Source organism: Kogia breviceps, chromosome 15 (genome assembly GCF_026419965.1).
Source record: "Kogia breviceps isolate mKogBre1 chromosome 15, mKogBre1 haplotype 1, whole genome shotgun sequence".
NCBI classification, from domain to species: domain Eukaryota; kingdom Metazoa; phylum Chordata; class Mammalia; order Artiodactyla; family Physeteridae; genus Kogia; species Kogia breviceps.
This window is the reverse complement of record NC_081324.1, coordinates 4081667-4105172: the sequence shown is the minus strand read 5'-3', so window position 1 is coordinate 4105172 and position 23506 is coordinate 4081667. Positions and strand designations below refer to the sequence as shown.

The following is a 23506-nucleotide window of genomic DNA, read 5'->3' as shown; positions in this document are numbered from 1 at the left end:
TGGCGTCTGCTGCCCCCTCCTAGCGTCCTCCCCCGCTGTTCCCTCTTTGTGCCATCCAACTTGGCAGGCATCTAACGCGGTGACCTACCACTTCTCTGCATCTGGGTTTCCGAGAACAATTAGGCTCCTCCAAAGTGGCCCCCGTGCTCAGGAAAATTCTCAAGCTTCTAGGGTGGTGGGTGCTCCCACGGTCTGTGTGCTTAGTTAAGCCTGGTTAAACAGAACTGCCTGGGAGTCTGCAGACTCAGCTCTGTGACCGTGCTGGGTACTGAAAATCGTGGTGATTGGAACCACGATCTAATGTTGTATCAACGGATCTGTAATCAATGGTAACTTTCGTGATGCTGATATTCCCTACATTCTCAGAATAAGTCATGTCATTTCTCTTTCTGAAGCACTCAACCTCTGGTCACCCGACCACATAACTCTTTCTTTGTCTTCTCTCATAGTGTCCCTGTTCCCCAAAAAAATCCAGCAAAGAAGAGGAACCTGTTTACTTAGCTCCTTAAACTAAGATCAGATTTGTCAATACCGAGCAATCTGCAAAGCATCCTTTACCCAAGAAGGACTGGATTGCATCGCCACCTGCTGGAGATTTCTAGCTTTGCACCCTTAGGTTTAAATATTAGCTCATTTACTTAATCGCTGGGTAAGGCAGTGGTCTTCAGACTGAAATACCCATGGACACAAGAAGACTTTTAAAGAAGGGCTCAGAAGGTTTTAAGGGCACCAATTTCCAGCTGCCCCAATTCCATGGTTTCTCTCTCCTACAGCAGATAAACCTGAGAACCGGCTGGCAGTGGAGCCACCTGCTGTCCTTACTGCCTTCCTGCATTCCTCTACAAGACACTCAGAGCTACACAGACTGCAGGTTTGTGTCCTCCCAACATTCATATGTTGAGACCTAATCCCCAAGGGGCTGGTATTTGGAGGTATTTGGTATTTAGGCCTTTCGGGAGGTGATAAGGTCATGAGGGCATAGCCTTCATTAATGGGATTAGCGTCCTTATAAAAGAGACCCCAGAGAGAGCTTTCTGCCACGTGAGGTCGCATTGAAAAGACAGCGTCCATGAACCAGGAAGCGGGCTCTCACCAGACACTGAACCCGGTAGCACTTTGATCTTAGATTTCCAGACTCCAGAACTGTTCGAAATATATTCCTGTTGTTTATAAGCTATCCAGTCTTTGATATTCTGTTATAGCAGCCTGAGCAGACCCAGACACTCAACCCCGGGCATCGTTCGAAGTGCTGTACATTTATTACCTCTTTAAAAGCCAAAATGCTCCAAACAAAGGGACATTTTGAAATACAGTTTGAAAGTATGTTGTCGGAGAACGCCTCCTCACTCAAGACCACCTGTCTGTTGCATGTTTTGCTTTATTTCAGGGGGTAGGAGGTAGAAAGTTCCATCTACTGACAATTAACATTATATTTCCAAGTAAAAGAGTTTTGTATCAAGATTAAATTGTGCATTTTCTTAACTTTTATTCAGATTTGCAGGAGAAACATTTTCATTAACTTTTGTCAAATGATTAGTAGGTACTGTAAATGCACATTCACTTTTTACTTGGACCCAAGCTTCCTCTTTGTTCTTATTTATTTCTACCACATGCCCATAAAATTTTAATGTATGGGTAACGTATTGTGGATTTTATTCTAAATCACCTTTTTTTGGCTGTGTTTTTCACCGAATCCTGTCTTATTCAAGCAATAATCTCATTTATAGATAACTGAACTAATTTTTTAAAGCCTAATAGATATGAGTAAAGGATATATTTCCAATAAATTACTTTAAATAGCTAAAAAATTCTTTACCACAGCATATAACATATGTAGGTGGTATTTTTAATCAATCATGTACTACTAATAATTGTAATGAGAATTTAGCCCAGAGGAAAGATTTAACACTTAGAACTTTCTAGCTATAGTAAAGTAAATACTTATTTAAATTTTTATACATATTCTGTTGCAGAGAAGTATGATAGTATCATCAATAAAAGACTCTCAAGTATAAATTTGTTTTAATTTGACAAAATTCTGTGAGGGATATGGATGGAAATAGAATTTCGAAGGAAAAACAAACCATGTAAAAATTTAGGTAATTTTATTTCAAAACATTTACAAGGTGTGGGAAACTACATCCCTTGCAACTATTAAACTTGTTATTAAACAAAGAATAAAGGGGGTAAAAGTTTTGCCAAATTTGGGGGGAATAGTCTAATGGAGATAATCGTACTCCCAAGGATCCTTGTAAGGGTTAAAAAGAGAAGTATTAGAGGCTGAATAAGTAAATGGTGGGTCTACTTTCTTCATTAATTCCTAGGATTATTGGAAGACTAAATACTAAAATATTTCCCCCTCTCAGCAATAGTACTGGTGAAGGCTCGGCGAGCGAAGTGCCAAAGGTACGTGAAATTGCAACGCGCGCTCCTCAGGAGCTTGCGGGGACGGGAGCTTTCAGCGGGAGGGTTCGGAGTGTGTGTGGGCGCCCCCACTTCGGACCACCTTGCACTAAAGACCACTTCTCAGACCTCTGCGTGAAAGCACTAGGCGGTGGACGGAGGGATGTCGCTGCCCAGGTAGGTGCTTCGGAGCCCCGCCTCCCCGGGTCTCAGCCCCGCCCCCGCCCCCGCCTCCCGCCTCCCGCCCCCGTACCGCGCCGTGGAAGGGCGGGACCACCGCGGGGGCGGGGCGACGCCCTCCAGAAAGGCCCGCGATTGGTGGACGGCACGGCGTCGGGGGCGGGGCGACGCCTGCTCTCCGGACAAGGGCAGGGATTGGTGGGCGGGGCGGCGGCGGGGCGGCGGTGGGTTGGGCCCGCGCAGGGGGCGTGACCGGGGCATGTGGTACGGAAGCGGCGAGGCGGCAGCGGCGGGCTGGTGAGCTGCTGTCATGGACCGCTAGGCGGGGAGGCCCTTGAGGGCGGCGGCAGCGGGGCGGAGGCCGGGAGCGTGGGGCCCCGGGCCGCCTCCGGGGGAGCAGGGGAGGCCGGGCGCGGCTGGGGTGCCGAGGACGCAGGCCCGCTCCGCGCGTGGCCGGCCTGACGGGGGAAGAGGGTGTCGGGTCAAAAGGCCCACTCGGGGGTCCGGGCTCTGGGGAGGCGGGGAGGACGCGCGCGCGCCGGTCTCTCGACCCTCCCTCGGCGAGGCCCGCAGAAAACTAAAGCCTGTCTCTTTTAACAGAGCCCTTGGCGGAAGCCTGAGTTAGGTGTCGCGGGGACGGCCTGCGCCCGGGGGTCAGAGGCCCGGAGTCAGGGGTCTCTAGCCCCCGCCCACATTTAAGGCTGGGCCTTTGCAGCTGGCCGCTCTCAGGCAGCTTCCGTTTTCTCACCTGTCAAATGGAGTGATGCCTGGTCCCGGTTCGGCCTGCACCGAGTCCTTGAAACCCTGGGCCTCGCGGGCAGGGCCTCCGAGCCGCCCGCGCCGCCGACACGGGATCCTAGTGCTGGCTCAGTGATCTGGTGCAGGTTTTATTCATGCCTTTGTCGTCCTTGCTGTTTGCAGGGAGGGGTGGCGAGAAGTAATTCTGTAGAACTGTACGTTTGGATTGAAGGTCTAGATTGGGCAAACCAGAGGTCTCCACAGCTGTTTCAGTGGTTTTACACAGATTTGAAGCCATGATTCAGGTGTTTGTTTAGGGTACCATGTGCCTTGAATCAGTGCGGGACAGGATGGGGGCACTCAGAACTGGGAGAATCATTCGTAGGCATTGCTGGATGGTTCCAGGTGCTACCGTATCACTTCTTCCTCTCACACTAGTTTCACTGTTGAAGTTATGTTACTCCCCAGAACCTTAGATTCCAAGAGGAGAGTGAGGCTGGCATTTCTTTCGAGGGGGTGATATTTGCTTTTGCTCACTCCAGCTCAGTGCTTTCACCCTAATAAATGGAGTTCACCAGGGCACATAAAAGAAGTGGTGAAACGGGAATAACCAGAACCGTGAGTGGGAGGGAGGAATGGGCCTGGCCTGACCTCTCTGACTGGGTTAGCAGTTCAGAGGAGCAGTTGCTTTTTCTCCAGCCTTGGTGAGGTGGCCTGCAGAGCTGAGCAGTCGGTCTCGGTCTCTGTTTACTCTCCTTTAATAAAAAGTGGCATGGACATATATACACTACCGAATGTAAAATAGATAGCTAGTGGGAAGCAGCCACATAGCACAGGGAGATCAGCTCGGTGCTTTGTGACCACCTAGAGGGGTGGGATGGGGAGGGTGGGAGGGAGGGAGACACAAGAGAGAAGAGATATGGGAACATATGTATATGTATAACTTATTCACTTGGTTGTAAAGCAGAAACTAACACACCATTGTAAAGCAATTATACTCCAATAAAGATGTTAAAAAAAAAAAAGGTGCAGCTTAGATAGTTGAATCTTTGACTTTTGCTAGAAGGCCATCGGTTAATTGGGCCTCAAAGAACATAATATTAATGAGAATATATCACAGTGAGTGTGGGATTTGTGGCATTTAATGACCAGAAACTCAAATGAAAAGTACCTGATGTTGCATATTGTCCTGCTAAATAAGGTTTCTTTTGTGATTGAAAACTTTGACTTGTATGCTGTGCCTCTGCATTCAGGGATCCCTGTCTTTGAGGTAAGAGCCTCAGCTGAAACCCTCTGAGTTGGCTGGAAGGTTTGTATGCTCTTTTGTGGGTGTGGGAGGAGGATTGACCTTACTGAACTCACACTGCACTTCCTCGATCTGTTGCCAGACTTCATGTCTCAGTGGATAAAGTCTCTCCTGTCTTTAGAAGTCACTTCAGAATCCTATACCAAGAAAAAGATGCTCTTTAACGACAGCGTGTCCATACGCAGGCGCTTTTCTGGCGTTCTGCTCCATAACTACAGAGATGTAATAGGGTTTTGTGACTCTGCAGCTGCAGTTCTGAAATACTTCCTGTCACTGCGGCGCTGAGTTTGCTCCCTGTCCCTGAGCACTTTCTTCCTGTCACTGCTGAGGTTTGAGTCTTGCCACGTGATGGAATCTGAGTTGTCAGTTGGAGGAAGGAGGGAGAACCAATTTTGAAAGTGCCAGTTCCAGGATTTTCTGTGCTTCTTATTGATTCCAGTTTTTAAAGAAGATTGAGTCAGGACTTCCTTGGCGGTCCAGTGGTTGGGACTCCGAACTTCCACTGCAGTGGGCACGGGTTCAGTCCCTAGTTGAGGAACTATCAATAGGATCCTGCATGCCTTGAGAGATGGCCAAACAAACCAAAAAAAATGATGAGTCACATGATTTCTTTTCCCCTGTATTTGTAAGGTGGAGCAGGACATGTTGGGTCTCACAGAGCAGAAACTGGATGTTAGAAAATGCACCTGGGAGGCTGGAAGTTTCTTTAATCTTAATTGGGTCCTAGTGGAGTTTCGTAAGTTGTCTTGGCTGTTTCTGGGCCCAGGTTGTCAGTTTCCTTAAACTGAATTACGATCCTCTCCTTGGGCTTTGTTTGCTGTGTTGTTGGTTTGTGGCATAGAGACAAGACGTGACATTTTTGCTGGGAGCCTTGGAGTGATTATTTTCTCTGTGGTAATAGTAAGGGGAAGTTGTGTCCTTTAAGATAGTAAAATTAATTTTTAAAAAACTTTTTTAAATGCCGGTATGTCAGTGCTCCTGGGGAATACCTGCTTTTAATTTATATCAGATTGTCTTCAACTCAGGCCCTTCCTTCGATTACCTTCCATTTTGACACACAATTCTGTGTACCTTTTCCTTCTGAAAAAAGAATGGAGATCAGCCTGAGCCTCTAACTGCTTTCCAGAACCACTGTATCTGCCGAGGTCACTCTCTGGAGTCCTCGTGACAACCGCATCCAGTGCTGGTCGGGGGGTGGAGTACAGTTTATGATCCTGCACAAGTGCCTCCAGGCCTGTTGATCAGTTGGACCCTGTCTCGAGGCAACGCTGACAGATTCTTCTTCCTTCCAAGAATCTCCAAGGTCTGTGGTCTGGTTGAAAGATGTCGGCCCTCACTGCTCTGTTTAAGTACGTTGATGAGAATCAGGATCGCTACGTTAAGGTAAGGGAAAGTTTATTCTAGTAAGCTTTCAAGTTCAGTTTAATTCCATGGCACCCAGAGAAACTTTCAAGGAGCTAACATGAATTATGCTGTTCTAATCAAGTGTTAAAAATACTGTCTAGATGGAGAAAGACCAACGCTAGTGTGATCTCACATGTGGAATCTGAAAAAGTTGCGCTCAGAGAAGTGGAGAGTTGAACAGTGGTTGTCAGTGGGTGGGGAACTGGGGAGGTGTTGGCCAAAGGGTACAAACTTCAGTTACAAGATGGGTAAGTTCTGGGGATCCAGTGTACTGCGTGGTGATTATAGTCAGCAATACTGTATCATGTACTTGAGTAGATCTTAAGCGTTCTCACCACACACAAAAAAAGTAACTAAAAAAATGTGTATTGTCTAGAGGTCTCTTCCTCTGCTTTCTCATTACAGTATATAAGTTGGGTTTTGACAGAAACTCTTAATACGTGTTTCTAGAAATGGCAAAGCTAATTGAAGATTTTTGTTTATTCTTGTGGTAGGTATAAAGAACTATTTTACATTTAGCATGTTTTAAATGATTTGGTAATGTTATGTATTAATCTGTTTCTTGGTGTTAACTTAAAGAATCACATTAAAATCGCCCTTGGTAGAAATATTTCAAGTGAAATCTTTAGAGTTCTCATTCTAAAACTTATATATTAGAGAACTTGGCCATCATCAGGATGATAAATAAGCCAACTTGGACTCTGAAAATATTGGGTATTTTCTGTATCTTTCAGTTGTAATTTTGTCAGATGCAGATATAAACATGTTTATGGAACTTTGTACATGTTACACTCACATCATGCTTAATGGTTAACGATTTTCCTGTCATGCTGTATAGTTCTTGGTGTAGAGTCAGTACAGGTAGTCCCTTTATATCTTAAGCAAAAAGCAGATGCCATGGAGCTCTTCTGCGTCTGGGCAGCATGTTCCAAATGGAGTGGCCTCAGGTAGCAAGTGACCTTTGTGGGCCTGACAGTGGCACACTTGTGAGTACTTTCCTTCCTCAAGGAGCACCTTTTCAGAATCCCTTCTGCTTATTACCCACAAACAGAAACTTGCAGAATGGGTGGCCATCCAGAGCGTGTCTGCGTGGCCGGAGAAAAGAGGCGAGATCAGGAGGATGATGGAGGTCGCCGCCGCTGACATCAAGCAGCTGGGGGGCTCCGTGGAGCTGGTGGACATTGGGAACCAGAAGGTATGCGGCCGGCACTCTCCTCACTGCAGAGCCACCGCAGCAGGTTTACGGAGGAGTTGATAGGCCTTGGCTAGTTCTTACACGTCTTTGCTCCAGATAACCTGCTGGTCTTTCAGACAAACAAAGAAGGCCTGATTTGGATGCTAAACTGTGTGATTTCTTGAGCTGGGTTAGAGAGAGATTTGCGATACTCATCGCTGTTCTCCTGGAAGAACTGTTGGGTGTTATCTAAGCAGGAGTTAACATAATGGCCATTCTGAGGCGAGCTGACATTCCTTCCCAGAAGTCAGTCAGCCTTCAGACCAGGAAGTTGCTCTTTGCCAATCAGATGCAAAACTAACGGAGACTCCCACTCGCACCCACTATGTCCCTAGTTGGTAGAAACAGCACTTTTCAGGACTTGTTCCTGGAAAAAGGCTACTTTATGTGTGGGACTTGGGGCTCAGTTGCATTTTAATGCAGGATTCTGACAGATTCTAACTTGAATGAACAGTTTCACTTTAGGGTACATTATTCCACTATTTTCCTTTCAGATGATTTCATTCCCATGTTAATTACATGTTTCATGGCATGCATTTTCAAAGTTTGTAACACTGTTTTATGTTGCAGTGATAACTGGGTTTGGTTTATCTTGGTTCTCTTGCCTGATGATTTATGTGTCCGTTGAAACTATATCCTGGGATTTCAGTAATGGACATTCAGCTCTTTTCATAAATGGAAGGACCCAGAGGCCCAGGTGGTCTCTGTCTCCCTGGGAACCAATAATAGGCCCATGGCAAAGGAGTTTAAAATCTGGGCCTTCCGATTCCCAGTCCAGTGTGGTTTGTGTGAGATTTTTTCTGACCACAGACTTAATAGTTAACTGAGGGTTACTTAAGACACATTAGAGCTTCCTGGCACTTTGCCCACTCATGAGAGGCTAAACCAAGTTTCTTTGAGTTAGTTTCTGTTAGGAGCATACTTGACTTGCTTCCTCTTCCTTTTTTCCTAATACATTAAAAAAAAATCTAGGTGGCAAATAATTTTTAAGAGTTGTTTTGTTAAAATAGATGGATCTAATCTGTTTAACACAGATGTTACAGTGAGGTCCTTCAGAAAGGACCTTCCATGAAAGACTGAATGACTGCCACACTATTTGAGTTCCATAATGCCTCCTTGTTGTTGTTGTTGTTGTTGTACGCGGGCCTCTCACTGTCGCGGCCTCTCCCGTTGCGGAGCACAGGCTCCGGACGCACAGGCTCAGCGGCCACGGCTCACGGGCCCAGCCGCTCTGCAGCATGTGGGATCTTCCCGGACCGGGGCACGAACCTGTGTCCCGTGCATTGGCAGGCGGATTCTCAACCACTGCGCCACCAGGGAAGCCCGTAATGCCTACTTTTATGAGGGCAGGAGCTGGCAGCTTTCATCACTGGTAGAGAAGCTCTGCCAAGGCCCTCGTGGGGTGCAGCCATAGCGCACGTGGTCCCCTCTGTCCATCAGTCACCTGGCAGCGGTGTTGCCCTTTTCTGGAGGTGGTGGTGACTTGGGGCAGGTGTGGGGTGGCTGTCAGCACTTGTATGCGCAGAAGCTGGGGTAGCTTCAGGCTCACGGAGGAGAGATGATGTTGGGGGCCCTGTCCCTGCTGGGCAAGGCTCTGGGACCGGTGTGATGGTGGGAGGGCTGATTTGGGGCTCTTGGGGCCTCCCTGCCAGGGTCGGTGCAGGAGCCGTCGTGTCCGGCCTGCCTGCAGCACAGCGCCGCCCCAGGCAGTGGCGGGCCCCGTCCCTGAGGGCCCGAGCGCCAGACAGAGGAGCTCAGCAAATGGGGCAGTCATGGCTCTTGAGCAGAGCAGTGACGGAAGAGCCCCCGGCGCCGGTGCAGTGGGTCAGGGGTCGGGAGCTGGACTTATGTGGTGGCCATTAGAATGGGTGGAAAGGAGGGAGATGTGAGGACCCCGTGTCACAGACTTGTGCCCAGACAGGTGCTGGGAGAGGAAAGCATGTTCTCCCTGTAAACACGTCACTGTGTCTCTCTCCCAGGCCTTGTCCTGTGACATCTGAGTAAGTGGGGAAACCCAGAGAGAGATTTGCAGTTTGCGGCACGAATATCTGTGGGCCCAAGTGGCTTCTTAGAAAATGCTGAAGTGTTTCAGAGGAGCTGCCTGGAGCAGAGATTTATTTAGAGAAAATCTGTTGTTTAAAAATCCCTTTCCTATGAGGCGAGCTAAAGGCCAGCTGGGACCGCAGCACCCCGTGTCTTGTGTGACCAGGTCGGGGCGTTTGGTTTCGAGCAGGTTCTTTGCCCTGGCGGCTACAGGCCGTCCTCGCGAGGACACAGCCCCAGGGCAGCTCGCGCGGGTGCGCGGTGAGGTGGAGTCCAGGATTGCGCGTGGGCAGCTGCAGGGTCAGCAGCAGGTACTTAAGTTGGCATTTATGAGTCGGGTGTACTGGAAAGACAGATCCTGTATCCTGAGAGCACGCGGTGGCCTGGAGCGTTCTCTGATGCGTGCGTGGACACGTAGAGGTGCTCAGTGCCCCCGGGAGTTTGGAGAAGGACACTTGTACCAGCCCATCACCAGCCTTGTCCTGATTTGCTTGTTGCTTTTAGCTGCTGCTCATTTTACTTCTTCACTGTAAGTCGCTACCGTAGCTTCATCACCAGTGAGGTTTGTGTGTTCTGTGTAGTTACGTATGTCTTCAGAGCGTTTGCTAGTAGCTGGCCTGACACCCAGGTGTGATGGCTCCTCTGTGACTCATCCTCGCTCCTGCAGTTGAAACGCAGGACGTGCTCCTTTCGCCCTCCCCGCCGTTGGTGGCACTTCGTAAGGACCTCGGGTTGTCCTCTTACACTGCAGGAAGGGGCGAGGAGGATGGCATGCCAGGTGTTTTGCAGGGCCTTTAGGGGCCATGGTTTACCATGGAAGGTGCAGACGCTCAGCTGATGTGAATGTCGGAAGGGACCTGAGTTTGATGTGGGGCTTGGCACTGACTTGCCTCCGTACACCTGCATTTCTACCCTAGATGAGGAGAGGATCCCGTGATTAATATCTGTCCCCCGTGCTTAGGGGACTGGGAGGCTGACATGGCCTTTGGGAGAGGCTCAGAAGGAGCCCCAGCTCGTGCGGCTTGAGGCAGCGTGGCCTGCTGCAGATTGCAGTTCCTCGCATCCCGGTCTGTGGCCCTTTCCTGTGGCTTGAGGCAGCGTGGCCTGCTGCAGATTGCAGTTCCTCGCATCCCGGTCTGTGGCCCTTTCCTGTGGCTTGAGGCAGCGTGGCTTGCTGCAGATTGCAGTTCCTCGCATCCCGGTCTGTGGCCCTTTCCTGTGGCTTGAGGCAGCGTGGCCTGCTGCAGATTGCAGTTCCTCGCATCCCGGTCTGGCCCTTTGCTGTGGCTTGAGGCAGCGTGGCCTGCTGCAGATTGCAGTTCCTCGCATCCCGGTCTAGCCCTTTGCTGTGGCTTGAGGCAGCGTGGCCTGCTGCAGATTGCAGTTCCTCGCATCCCGGTCTGTGGCCCTTTGCTGTGGCTTGAGGCAGCGTGGCCTGCTGCAGATTGCAGTTCCTCGCGTCCTGGTCTGTGGCCCTTTCTGCGCATGATTGTACTTGCCATAAAAAACTTCGAAATGTGTCTTCTGCTTTAAGATTACAGTAGTTTTTATACATTATTTTAGAAAATAATGAACTACGCTGCATCCCAAACTCATGTTTTGTTACATAAAAGTGTTTTTCAAAAATCAACCTTTAAAAATTTACCAAGCCACCTGCAGTTGGTAAACGTAATTCACTCTGTGCTCTGATGAGATGGGGCACGTTGAGGCTGGTATGGCCACAGTCCAGTCTCTGTACTCTGGATTACAGGAAAGTGTATTCTTGTTAATTAATGACTCGGTTGAACAGTATGATCTTGAACCCTGCAATAGAAGTGGTCGATGAGAACACATAAGATTGTCCAGGGCATGTTGATAACCTCTGCTGTAAACACCACCCTCTTTAAACAAAGCCTGTCCTCCATGGCCTCCTCTCCTACCCCAGCTCCCTGATGGCTCGGAGATACCACTTCCACCCATTTTACTTGGCACACTGGGCTCCGACCCGCAGAAGAAAACGGTGTGCATTTATGGACATCTGGACGTGCAGCCGGCAGCCCTGGAGGACGGCTGGGACAGCGAGCCCTTCACCTTGGTGGAGCGAGACGGTAGGGACGCTTCCCCCAGGAAGAGGACTTGTGGCATTTGCTTAGGAGGTACACCCTAAGGGGAGCACCCTAAGGCCTCTGGGTTGTCCTTCCAGAGCTGGCTGTTTGTACATGATCTAGAAATTGGGTTCTGGAAGCCTCACGTGTGTGCATCCATCCTTGAAACCTCCGAAAGCCTTCCTTTCTTTGTGGAACCGGGTCTCTGGGGCCTTGGGCCTGCTGGGCTTCCCTCTCCTGCTGACACTTTCCCGGGAAGCCCGATCTGAATTGAGGCGGTGTGGCCTCCCAAAACCTGGGATCCAAATCGGATCCAATTCGTAGCTGCTTCTGTGGCTCATTTTAGCAGCTCCCGTCAGGGTTTAGGGAAGCGTCGGCCTCTCCCCGATGCCTGCTGCCCTGGTGAGGATGGCAGTGACGGCTCAGTGAAGCCATCGAGGGCTCCCGGGCTGGGCCTCGCGGGCACCTCGCGCACCTCTTCACGGCCTCCCGCACTGGTCCCTCTACTCGCTGCCCCCCAACCCGCCCCGGGTAAAGGCTCCTCCTGCCTTCGTCACTGAACATTCACGTTTCCGCACTGGACGCGGCCTTTTGCCACATCGAGCAGCCGCTTTGTTTGTTCCTTGTCCCCTTGGGCCGAGTCCAGACCGTCTTTAAGTAAAACCTTTCTTGCGGGAAAACGCTGAGTTTCTGTCGGAGCTTCCCCGGCTCAGGGACAGTCACATCATTGCTGCGCACAGCGGTCCTCAGAGTGCGCTTGCTAACGTGTCCTCAGTCCAGGGCCTGGGCGCCCGCCCTTCCTCTCGTCCCCTCTCACCTCTCCCGGCGGCAGCGCCCCTCCTGCCCTCCCCCCGCACCAAGACCCCCGGAGGTCGTCCTCGTCCGGCCCCTTCTCTTCCCCCTTGCAAGGCCCTCCCCTGGCCTGTGGAGGTGGGTCCTGCACTGCCTCCCGCCCTGCCCAACAGCGGTGCCTCTCGGGGGACCCAACGGGCCCCATCTTCTCTCCCCTCATTGCGCCTCATCCTGTGCCAGCCCTGGTCTCCTACTGCTCAGCTCCTCCCTGACAGCCCACCCCCAGACAGACACACAGACACGCAGGATGGAAGAACCTGGAGCGCCGCCATAGCCCGGAGCCGCTGCCCACACATGCCTGCTGGCGCGCCGGCCCGGGGGTGGGTGCTCTCGGCCTCCGTCTGCCGGGCCCGAACAGCCCAGCCCCGCTCCCTGGGGACGCTTGGTCAGCGTTGCCACGGGGACGAGGATGCGTCTTAGAAGAGCTCTTCAGCTTTTGTAAAAGGCAGATTTAGTTTAGAAAAGAAATCCCCAAGGCAGTGATGGCTTTAAGCCCCATATGCTGCTTTGGGGCGGGTCAGATTGACCTGCCGAACTTGAAAACAGGCTAAGGGTGAGGAGGACAGAGGACCGGCCGGGAGGGGCCCCTGAGCACGCAGTGCCCGAGGTTCTGGCCTCCCTCGGGCCTTACACTGCGTCCGGTCCGGGAGGAGGGTCTGGGCTTGTTTTGCTCGTGTCCTTCAAGGTGGCCAGTGCCCAGCCCAGACACCCGCCTTTGTACGGGGGTCCCAGAGGTGGCTGTGCAGAGAGGAGGTGACCGGTTACACTGGGGAGGGGCGACATCCTGTCCTTCAGTGACAACCTAGAGAGGTGCGTGACGAACGTCAGCTCTGTTCTTCATCAAACGGGGCTGTGGTGTGGGTGAGAATGTGCTTCTCCTTGGTGCACCTGTGTCCAGCCAGGTTTCCCTCACCCGCTGCTGCCGGCTGGCTGTGGACTAGATTTTAACACACTAGCCATGTGGCAGTGGTCCCCCGGAGCTGAGTTTGCAGCCCGTGCCCTGAGGCGGCGGGGACCTTGGCCGCACTCCCACGGCTCGCTCTTAGATCGGGGGAGTCCTCTGGAAGATCCTAACGATCGTGTTGGGTGGAGACTTGGGGCTCCTGACAGAATGGAAACGGGGCTTCTGACACGAAGAAGGGGCTTAGGATGGCTGCGTGGGGTCGCGCTGGGATGTCGTCTGATGTTCACCGAGAGGTGTTCCTTTCTGTGCGCTGCGACCATCACCTGATGAACTTGCTGATTGCTGTTCTAGGCAAACTGTACGGGAGAGGAGCCACCGATGATAAGGGGCCAGTGGCCGGCTGGATGAACGCCCTGGAAGCCTTCCAGAAAACGTGTCAGGTACGCTGCCCACATCTAGCGCCCGATTCACCTGCTCCACCTGGGGATGCAGAGTGGGACTTTTCTGTTCCCAGAACCGCCTGTAAAGATCAAAGCGCACGGGCCAGGAGACAGCAGGCTTCCCCCGCAAACTGCAGCAGCACAGCTGGGTCACCTTCCAGTTTATAGGTTGTTTTCCAGTTTGGGGAAACATTGAAGGTGCAGTGGTTTTACAGTTGTCCCAAGGTCACCCTGTTGGTGACTCAGCAGGGACCCAGGCTGGTGAGAGTTCCGGGCTCTGACCGCGCCTGGGAAGTGGGTGCTTGCCAGGGAGTGACCCAGGCCCTGTGCTAGCCGACAAACCCTTACTTTCTCTGTGTGGTTTTTATCCTCCTAAAAGTAAATTTGATTTTTAAAAATATATTTCCTTAACTGAAACATCTGCTCCTTGGTGAAAGTTTGTAAAATACAGAAAAGTAGAGAGAAAAAAGAGGTGCCTAGAATCCAGGCCTCAGAGACTTAATATTTTGTTACTGACCAATCTTTTCAAGAATTCTTTTTAATCTAATTGTGATCATAGCATATAGGCAGTTTCTGCATCTTGCTTTTATCTTGTGTTGCGATAAGAATGATGAAACAAGCATTTTTGTCGGGACGTGGGGTGGTAGATCCGAAAAGGGTTCGAGGGAGCTGGGCTCGGGCCGGGAAGGTCCCTCTCCTCCAGGGCCGAGTGGAGGGGTGGCCGTGTGCAGGGCAGAGCCGCCCAGCGCACCTCCCCTCACCCTTGTTCCGCTGGAGTGGCAGAGGTGCGGTGCGTGTGGTGAGCAGCGCTGTCTGGGGGCAGCTCTGAGCCAGGACCCCGCAGACGTGAGTCCGTACGGGCCCAGCCTTCCATGGCCTCTGGCATCGCCTCGCTCGGGTGTGGCTTCACGTCCGCTCCTGTGGAGGGGCCACGTGCCTCACAGCACAGCCTTGGGGAGACCTAGAAGACCACCGAGCAGGAGCCAGGTGGCATCTTAGGGTCACTGTCAGCTCTGGAGGAAAGAGGCCTGCAGTGCGTGGAGCACCTTCTGAGCTGGGGGGAGCGCGCTCGCTCTTGCGTGCGCTGCTGGTGGCCACGCAGATGAAGGCTCTGGCTGTCTGTGTCGTGGCTCAGCTTTGCTGGAGACGCTGATTCGCGCTGGGTGAGTGCAGAGACCCCGATGAGTGGCAGATGTGGTCGGGCCGAGAGCTCCTTGGAAGGAGTCCTTCTAAGGGTGACCGGCCAAAGCCACACGTGTCCCCTGGTGGCCCAGCGCCTGGGGACTGAGGGTCTCTGTGGGCCACACACAGCCCGCCCAGTGGTCAGTCTGGAGGAAGTGGGTTAGTTGAAATTCCTGACTTCACAACATTGGGTGGCTTCCTGGCTGTTGCTTCTAAGTCCGTGAGTGCTGAGTGCCTTCCTTCTCTGGTCTCCTGCCCAGGAAGTCCCCGTCAACGTCCGCTTCTGTCTGGAGGGCATGGAGGAGTCTGGCTCTGAAGGCCTGGACGCACTGATCTTTGCCCAGAAGGATGCGTTCTTTAAGGGTGTGGACTACGTCTGTATCTCCGACAACTACTGGCTGGGAAAGAACAAGCCCTGCATCACCTACGGGCTCCGGGGCATCTGCTACTTCTTCATCGAGGTCTGCACGAGTTGTGCGGGGAGCAGCTGGGAGGGCTCTGGGTGCCCGTGCTTTCTCCTGTGGTTGGCATTTCCAGGAGGATTTTTTGTTTGTTGCCAGAGTTCTGGCATTTAGGAAGTACCTTGCTTTGCTTGTTGAGGGAGCAGATTTTGATTTCGAAAATGGTCGTGTGAATGTTCTTTGCTCACTTGACTGTCACGTGGTAAGAACGGGCTCCCGTGAGCAGCCAAGCAGGGTGGCCGTGTGTCCGCAGGTGGAATGCAGCAACAGGGACCTGCACTCCGGCGTGTATGGCGGCTCGGTGCACGAGGCCATGACCGACCTCATCATGCTGATGGGTGAGCGTGGGCTCCGTCACCGCGTGGCAGTCGGGCGGGAGGTTGGTGCGGGAACTGCTTCCAGGCTGCTTCATGCCTTCTGTCCCTCCCTCCCCCCCACTGATTGTTCCCTTTAAAAGACCCCCGTGCTTCATTTCTGCCTCCCCTCCCCCCCACGTCGTCTCCGCGGCCCGACTCAAGCACCCCACCTGCCCTGTCACCTGGCATCACAGCCGTCCTTCCTCTGGACGCCATTGTGTCTCACATCCCTGGAGGGCGTCTGCCTCGGTCTAGTTGACACTGTGACTGGCCGCAGCGGTGTGCTGCATGCTCAGCCCTTTGAGAGCGAGGCCACGGCACCCTTGCCTGGTGTCCCCGCCAGCACATGGCCTCTGCCTGCTGTGTGCTCAGTCCTATTTCCTTCCCTGGTGGGCGGCGGCTGCCCTGCATTGAGTCGACTTTTCTGGGACTGGAGTCTACCCTGCCCCCCTCAGTTTTCCGTCCTCAGCGTGGGAGCAGGTCGTTTCTTGTGGGACATGCCTTAAACAGGACATCTTGGACAGAGGAGTGGTTTTCAGGGCGGGCCTGCGGGGGCCCGTTTGCTCCGTGTGTATCCTGCTCCATGACCGTGGACGGCTCACCTACCTTCCGTGTCTCCATCCCTTTATCTGACACGGAAGGTGACCCCGCTCTCCTCCGTGGGTTATTACGGTAACAAAACGGCTTAAGAAGTACGTGCACGCTGAGTGCTCATCCTCCCCACTCCTCCAGGCTGCTTGGTGGACCGCAAGGGGAAGATCCTCGTCCCAGGCATCAGTGAGGCGGTGGCCTCCGTGACAGACGAGGAGCTGGAGCTCTACGACAAGATCGACTTCGACCTGGAGGAGTACGCCCGGGATGTGGGGACAGAGGCCCTGCTGCACGACTGCAAGGTGCTGCCCGGCGCCGCGAGGCCTGCCCCCTGCCGGGCTTGCAGTGTCCCCGGTCCTGGGGACCCGGGGAGGAGGCTGAGGGCTGGAAGGACTCGGGTGTACGCCGGGCACGGGAGCAGCCAGACGGTGCAGGCGCCGGAAGGCACCACGCGCCAGGCTGGGAGCTGGGAGCTCTTTAACATGTCAGATGTCGACTGTGGAGAGCTCAGGAGCTGGGGGGCGTCTGCGGAGAGGCAGGGGCTTTTCCTCATTTGCACGTGCGGGGAAGTCGCTTTACCTCCGGCCAGAGATGATTTAAGCCATCCCTGACGGAGCTGAGTGCTAAGGTGGAAACCATTTGCACAAAGCGTTTACTTAACTGTCAGGAGAAAATCGTGTTGTGACTTTTCTCTTAGTCAGCTTAGTTCCTGGTTTCTAAGGTGTGAGTATCAGTTCACGTGGTTAACTAAGCTTTAATTGAACGGCGGCAGCGGCCCTGGGGCTGCAGGAGGAGCACAGCCGGGCTTGGCCCTTGAGTGGCACCTCTCCAGGTGACAGACGGGCAGAGAAGCTTCAGGGGTGTGCGGAGGCCGCCGTGGGGTGGTCTGGCGCCTGGGCGGGGTGGGGGGAGGCCTCCTTAGACAGGAGTGCCACCGGGCCTGCAGGAGGCAGGCGGGGCTGAGCCGCAGAGCAGGGCTCAGCTGTCCCGCTCGTGGGTGGCCATGGAGGCCCGGGGTTCGGAGCGAAGATGCCTGACGGAAAGGCCTCTGATCTGCCGAGGAGCTCATGCGCTGTGCTGGAAGACGGCGGTGTGGCTGGTGTTGAGTAGAGGGACGCGCTGGTGAGACCTCGCTGGGGGCAGACTGCGGGCGGGGCGTGTGGCGGGATAGGAGCTGAGGCGCTGGGGCTGGGGGGCCGTGAGGCTGCAGGGGGCGCTGGGGGGACGGGGAGGCGGGGCCGGGGACCCCTCAGGCTCAGGACATGTCGGAGAGGACTGAGTGGAGTAAGGATTTCACAGGCAGAGCCGAGACGGGGTCCTCACGGGTGGTAGTCGGTCGGGTCCTGATGCCGTGACCAAGAGAGACTAGTCCCGGGGGAGGGACGGGTCTGGGGAAGGTTGGGCTCTGGACACGTTTGTATTTCCTCCTGCCCCGCTGCCTTGCAGTAACGTTTGCCTTTATGTGCGGTGTCTGCTTAAGGGCCGTGTCTGCTCCTTCTGGCTGTCACTGGGCTCTTTGGTTCACAAACACGTCCAGCGTTATGTGCTGAGTCGCCGAGGAAGCCCAGGGGTTCAGGCGGCGGCGTGTCCTCTCCTGATACGCCGCGTGCCACCGCTGGGACGAGAGGGACGTGAGAGGCGGCCGAGTCAAGTAGACGCTCGCGAGACGGGGGGCTGCCTTGTGCCGGTCCCCATGGCAGAGGCTGCCGGGCTTGTCCGTGGGCACCGGCCTAGGACGTGGTGCACGGCCTGGCTTGCCCTCCTCGGGGAGCTTGCCCCACCCTCGGTGTCCTATAAGCCCAGGACCTAGGATGGCTGGGGTCATGCCTCCCTCCCCCTCCTGGTGCCCCTGGCTCTGCAACAGCCCTCATATGGGTGGGGCCGGCCAGAACGCCATGGCTCCTGTGTGGTCAGTTCTGTTGACCCGGGCAGTGCGGACTCACTGGGAGGCGCAGAGAGGACACGCTTGCGGCCGTCCTGGGCGTGCGGGGCCCCCTTGGGGGGCTGTTGTAGCGGCTGCCGGGTCGCTCCTGCCTTCCTGATGGTGTGTGGACCCCAGGCCGGCCGGGCTCGTCCGTGAGCAGGCGGTGCCGTCTCCGACCCACTTTGTCGTTTTTCTACAGAAAGACATCCTGATGCACAGATGGCGGTACCCGTCCCTCTCCCTCCACGGGATCGAAGGTGCCTTCTCTGGGTCGGGGGCCAAGACCGTGATTCCTCGCAAGGTGGTCGGCAAGTTCTCCATCAGGCTCGTGCCAGACATGACTCCCGAAGTGGTCACCGAGCAGGCACGTGGGGCGCGGGGGCGCGGGGAGGGCGTGCTGTGCGCGCAGCGCCTGCCACCGGGGCTCTGGGCAGCAGGAGAGCGCGTCTCCGCCCGTGCAGCCCTGTCCTTGGCTCTCGCCAGCTCAGCGATAGCTAATCAGAGGTAAAGGTCGTATGAAAAGGCATCCCGTGCGGGTGGCCTCTGTCGCTGCGGAGGCATGCTAAAATCTCAGCTCTGACCTCATCCGGAGGCTCAAGGCCGTAGCTGACTCTGGGCTGCACGTGTTACGGTGGCGTCCACGGGCCTTGGTCCCTGATGAGCAGCAGAGGCAGAGTCCAGGACTGGGGGGCAGCGTCTGGTATCTGAACGTCAGCCAGGCTTGCGGGGCAGCAGGCCCTCGTCCTCGCCCGGGGAGGTTTCACAGAGAGATGGCGTCAAGACTTTCCCTGTTGGGAGGGGAAAGTGAGAGCCGCTCTCCAAGCCTAGGACTGAGATTTTCTCATCACGAGGTGACCCTGGGTCAGCACCTGGCTCTGTTTTTGCTTTAGACGTAACCATTTTTGTAAAGCAGGTCAAGGGGCATTTTCTTTAAACTTGATTTAAGTGTTATCATCATATGGGATTTAAATATTAACATCCTATGGGAATATCTACGTAAAGGGTGAATTGCTTGAAATTAAAACATTACCTTTTACCTTAAATAACTGAAGTTTGTTTCGTGATAAAATCCCTTTTTCTGTTATCGTAGTTATGCAGATCAGAGTTTAGCAGCAGCAGATGAGAGTCACTGTAGACCCCTTATAGACCTGTTGTAGGCGACTGTGGACCCGCCCCCGGAGACTGATGTGGATCAGATCCCCAGCACTAGGTCAGAGGCCAGGCTTGTAAGACACCGTCTGTCTCTCCTGCCTGTGCTTCAGGTTACAAGCTACTTGACCAAGAAGTTTGCTGAACTGCACAGTCCCAACAAGTTCAAGGTGTACCTGGGCCACGGCGGGAAGCCCTGGGTATCCGACTTCAACCACCCTCATTACTTGGCTGGGAGAAGAGCCCTGAAGACAGGTCAGACGTCCTCTTAGGGGGCTGATAGGCACCGGCAGATCGTGGGCGTGTGGCTGTGTCGGCTCCGTCTCTGTGCGGGCTGGGCTGGGCCACCTCCCACCTTGAGAGCAGGGCTGCTGATCTGGACTTGGGGTTGCGGGCCAGTAGATCTGTGGCGGATCCCTGGCCTCACAGCCCTAAAGCTCAGTGTCTTTTACTCCATTCTCCCTCAGTTTTTGGTGTTGAGCCAGACTTGACCAGGGAAGGCGGCAGTATTCCTGTGACTTTGACATTTCAGGAGGCCACGGGGAAGAATGTCATGCTGTTGCCCGTGGGGTCAGCAGATGACGGAGCCCACTCCCAGAATGAAAAGCTCAACAGGTGAGGGCAGAAAAGAGGGGCCATCTTGGGGTGACTGGGGTGGGCCAGTCAGGGACTGAGGCAGAGAAAGGCCCTGCTTGGAGGGCAGGGAGAGAGCACAGAGCCTTGGGTGTTAGGACACAAGGTGGAGACCTCGCATCCAGAGAGACAGAGAGCAGCTGCGGTCCAGGTAAGGCCCTTCACACTAAGTACCTGGTGAGAGCCGCGTGTTCCGTTAGACCAGGACCAGGGCTGGTCCCTGGTGGGGCAGTCGGACTGGACTTGAGAACCAAGGCAAGCAGCACTCGGGGCCAGCACGCCAGGACGGTGGGACGTCTGCTTCCGGAAGGAATGCAGCATGTGTGCCGGCCCTCGGGACAACAGCCAGCGTGGTGACTGTCCCTCCCTGTCAGGCTCAACTACATTGAAGGCACCAAGATGCTGGCTGCGTACCTGTACGAGGTGTCCCAGCTGAAGAACTGAGCACCGCCCTCCTCCCGCCACCTCGCGCTCTTCCCGTCGCTCAGGAACGCGGAAGCCTGCCTCTCTCCTTTGCCTCTCCTCACATTCTCCAGGCCTCCGGGGGTGGACGCGAGACCACCCACCTGTCTCAGGATGGGGTTAACCTGTCCCGGCAGCGATAAATGTTCAGTCCTGGGGGCTTGTAAACGACCCTGGGTGACAGCTGAATTCTCAGTGGTGTCTCCAGAAAAATAGCCGAGGCCTAAGAGCACAAGTTCTTCTGTAGAAAGTTCTGGTCGATGTCCACTGGGCTAAAGAGAGGCCTTGGTGCTTCCTGGTCCCACCTGTGCCCCCAGCGTCAGGGTTGCACACACTTGGAGCATTGAGTCGCGGGCGCCTGGTGCCTCGAGGGCCACCCTTTTTGTCTGCTGCCGTCTCGGGCACAGTCTTTCCTTTTCTCAACACCTTAACCATTACTGGTGTTCCACATCTTCTCTACTACGATCCCTCAAAACCTAAACCTACTGGGAGAGTTATTTGATCTCAATGTGAGTTGCTAAATAAAAAATAAAATCTGAGCCTCTGGAGGAGCCGCTGCCTGTGCGCCTTTCTCTGCGCAGCCCCGCGCCTGTGCACGGCGAGCTGTGCGGTGCGGGCTGGCGGGGCTGCGGGCCGGGCTCAGGGCGCCGGTGCCCGTCTCGCGCGTCCTCTCCTCTCCCCACTCCTGGTGCTGCCAAGCCACGGAAGAGCCCATCAGACTGGTTTAAAGAGCAGATTCCCCCGGCCCAGCTGATGGAGGAGGCCACACTAAAGTCCCCCGAAGGAACCAGGCTCTTGTTTCTCATGAAGTCTGTGTTTTGTCTACTTTGCTGATCCTCCTGACTCGCAGGCCGGGACTGGGATGGGGGACGGGGGTGCTGTTTATTGGGCCCTGTCACACCTGACACTTCACGGGATGGAGTGGAAGCCATGCTTTCAGCCCCTGGATCTCTCCTTCACTGCCCGGGTCCTCCTCCTTGCCCCTGGCGTCACCTCCACAGCGTCCTCAGCAGCGCTGTGAGCTGCAGCCTCCTTCTCTCCGTCCTCACCACTCATCCTCTAGTCCTCGGGGAGGCTTATCCAGGAAAACAGTCTGGTGCCAGTCACCCTGCGCCCTCCAGGCGCCGAGTCCCTGGAGCTGCCTGCTCAGGGTCTGTGCACTTTAACTCTAGGTTCAAGTTAGGGGAAGAAGCTTTACTGGGTGCTCATGAAGTGCATTCACCCCACTGTTCTGCGGGAGGAGAGGCGCTCCCCGACTGTGAAATCCCAGACTTGCCTCGAATGGTGCTGCTCCACGGCAGGAAGGCAGGAAGCTGACCACTAACAGGGATGCCCTGCCTGGCCTCGTTTAGAAAAAGAGAGCTTACCGGGCTGCATTCCTGACCCAGAAGAAAAGGAGCCCAGAGGAGTCCTGACCCGAAGGAAAGCTGAGCGTCTCCGTGCGACCAAGGGAAAGTCACAGTTCCTTTTGCTCTTGCTTTCAGTCCACGGCATCAGGAAAGAGTGGTAGACATGTCAGGATCCTTAAACCACATGTATTGGTGAGACCACTGTGACCACGACGACACAGTCTTCAAGGTGATGACAGTTTTCTCGGGCGGGCGGGGCTCCCCGGCTTCAACGTCAAGGTCGTGGCCTCTGCTCCAGCCTGCAGCCCCAGCCTGTAGGAAGGAGGGATGGGGGAAGACGGGCTTTCTCGCTTCTGGGCACCATCCAGGGTCTGCATCTTTCAGGTAGTCACACAGCCATTCCTAAGTGCACAAGAGGCAGGAAACATGCATGGATGACATTTCTGTCGCCGCAGTAGAGGAAAGACATACAAGGGAGTCAGCCTTGTATGTGCCTCTGTTGCCCCATGGTTATACCGTGACCTTTGTCCCAAGGAAAGCAGAGAAAAAAATGAGTATCCAGCGTTAGAAAGAGGAAGGACTCCAGGAGCACTTTGTCATTCACTTTTCAGAGAGAATTTTAACATCTGCATCAGCCTCCGGGGCTCTAGGGAGTAGCTGGGTGGGGGTCCGGATGGTGCTCCCAGCCTACCTGCCTTTTCCTTTGCACCTTTTCACGTCAAAATGTGACTATGGAGCGTCGCGGGCTCACGGTGGAGCCCAGTGCCGCCCGTCCCTTTCAGGTCGACGTTCGGCGTCATAAATCGGCTGTGTGTTTAGTGGAGCCCCTTTCCCCGTGTCGTGAGGGGGGGGCCCCGAAGTGGCCTGATGTGTGAAGGTACTGTTTGCAGAGCTCCTTTGACGTGTGTTCCCTGAAATGGCCTTGCAGGAGAGGCGGGTTCAATGCACAGCTTGAAAGAAACAGTCACTTAGTAGGAGCTGAAGTTCCTCAGGACAGCAGACAGTCTGGGTCAGACCCACCCAGGAGGGAACAGTGTGGACGGGGACCCAGACGTTGGATGGATTTGGTCCCGTGGCCCCAGCCGTTCATGTGGGAGAGACCAGGGACTAACCCTGCCCAGGGATAACTCTGACTCCCAGGCCTGGGGTGATTTGAAAGGTCTCTCTAAGTGCTTTGGAGACTCACAGCCTGTTAGTGGTTGAATTGCGTCCCCTCAAAATCCGTATTAAAATCCTAACCCCCAGTACCTCAGAGTGGGACCGGATGTGGAGAAGGGGGTCTTTGCAGAGGTCATGTGGGTGGGCCCTAGTCCAGTATATCTGGTGTCCTTATGGAGGGGAAACGTGTGGACAGGAACGTACCCAGGGAGAGGGCCACGTGAAGGCGAAGGCAGAGGCTGGGCCATGCGTTTGCAGGACAGGGAACACGGATGATGGCCTGCAGCCCCGGGAAGCTCAGAGAGGCCAGGCAGAGATTCTACCCCCACCCTTAGGGAGGAACCAACCCTGCCAACATCTTGATCTTGGACTTCCCGGCCCAGAACTAGGGGAGAATAGATTTCTGTTGTTTAAGACGCCTGTTCTGCCACCCTCCGCTGTGGCAGCCGGAGCAGACTGATGGCCAGCCTGTCATGCTGACGCATTCTAGGGTCACAGTGACAGCGCAGGGGCGAGGTGTCACCTGCCAAAGGTAACAGCGTGTGTGCACGTGGGCTCCCTCAGGTCTGCCGGCCTTGAGCATGTGCACGGGCTCCCTGCCAAAGGTGACACCCTCCACACGTGCCAGGCAAAGCCCCTGGGCCGTCACCCAC

General features: G+C 54.4%; 2 protein-coding genes across 2 annotated transcripts in view; both read left to right on the top strand.

Annotated features, from left to right (window-relative positions):
• The first annotated feature begins 2777 nt into the window (after positions 1-2777).
• Positions 2778-20885, top strand: CNDP2 (carnosine dipeptidase 2). The gene is made up of 12 exons (XM_059040071.2): positions 2778-2880; positions 5921-6010; positions 7083-7226; positions 11233-11395; positions 13500-13588; positions 15031-15231; positions 15485-15569; positions 16320-16480; positions 18302-18466; positions 19365-19506; positions 19719-19866; positions 20259-20885. The coding sequence occupies exons 2-12, from the start codon at positions 5951-5953 to the stop codon at positions 20326-20328; spliced, it is 1428 nt and encodes a 475-aa protein (XP_058896054.1). The 5' UTR covers positions 2778-2880; positions 5921-5950; the 3' UTR covers positions 20329-20885.
• Positions 19840-23506, top strand: part of CNDP1 (carnosine dipeptidase 1) — a 42306-nt gene continuing 38639 nt past the window's right edge. Inside the window, exon 1 of the mRNA XM_067015322.1 lies at positions 19840-19866. Within this exon, the coding sequence (XP_066871423.1) occupies positions 19851-19866 (16 nt within the window). The 5' untranslated portion in view covers positions 19840-19850. The remainder of the gene's footprint in view (positions 19867-23506) is intronic.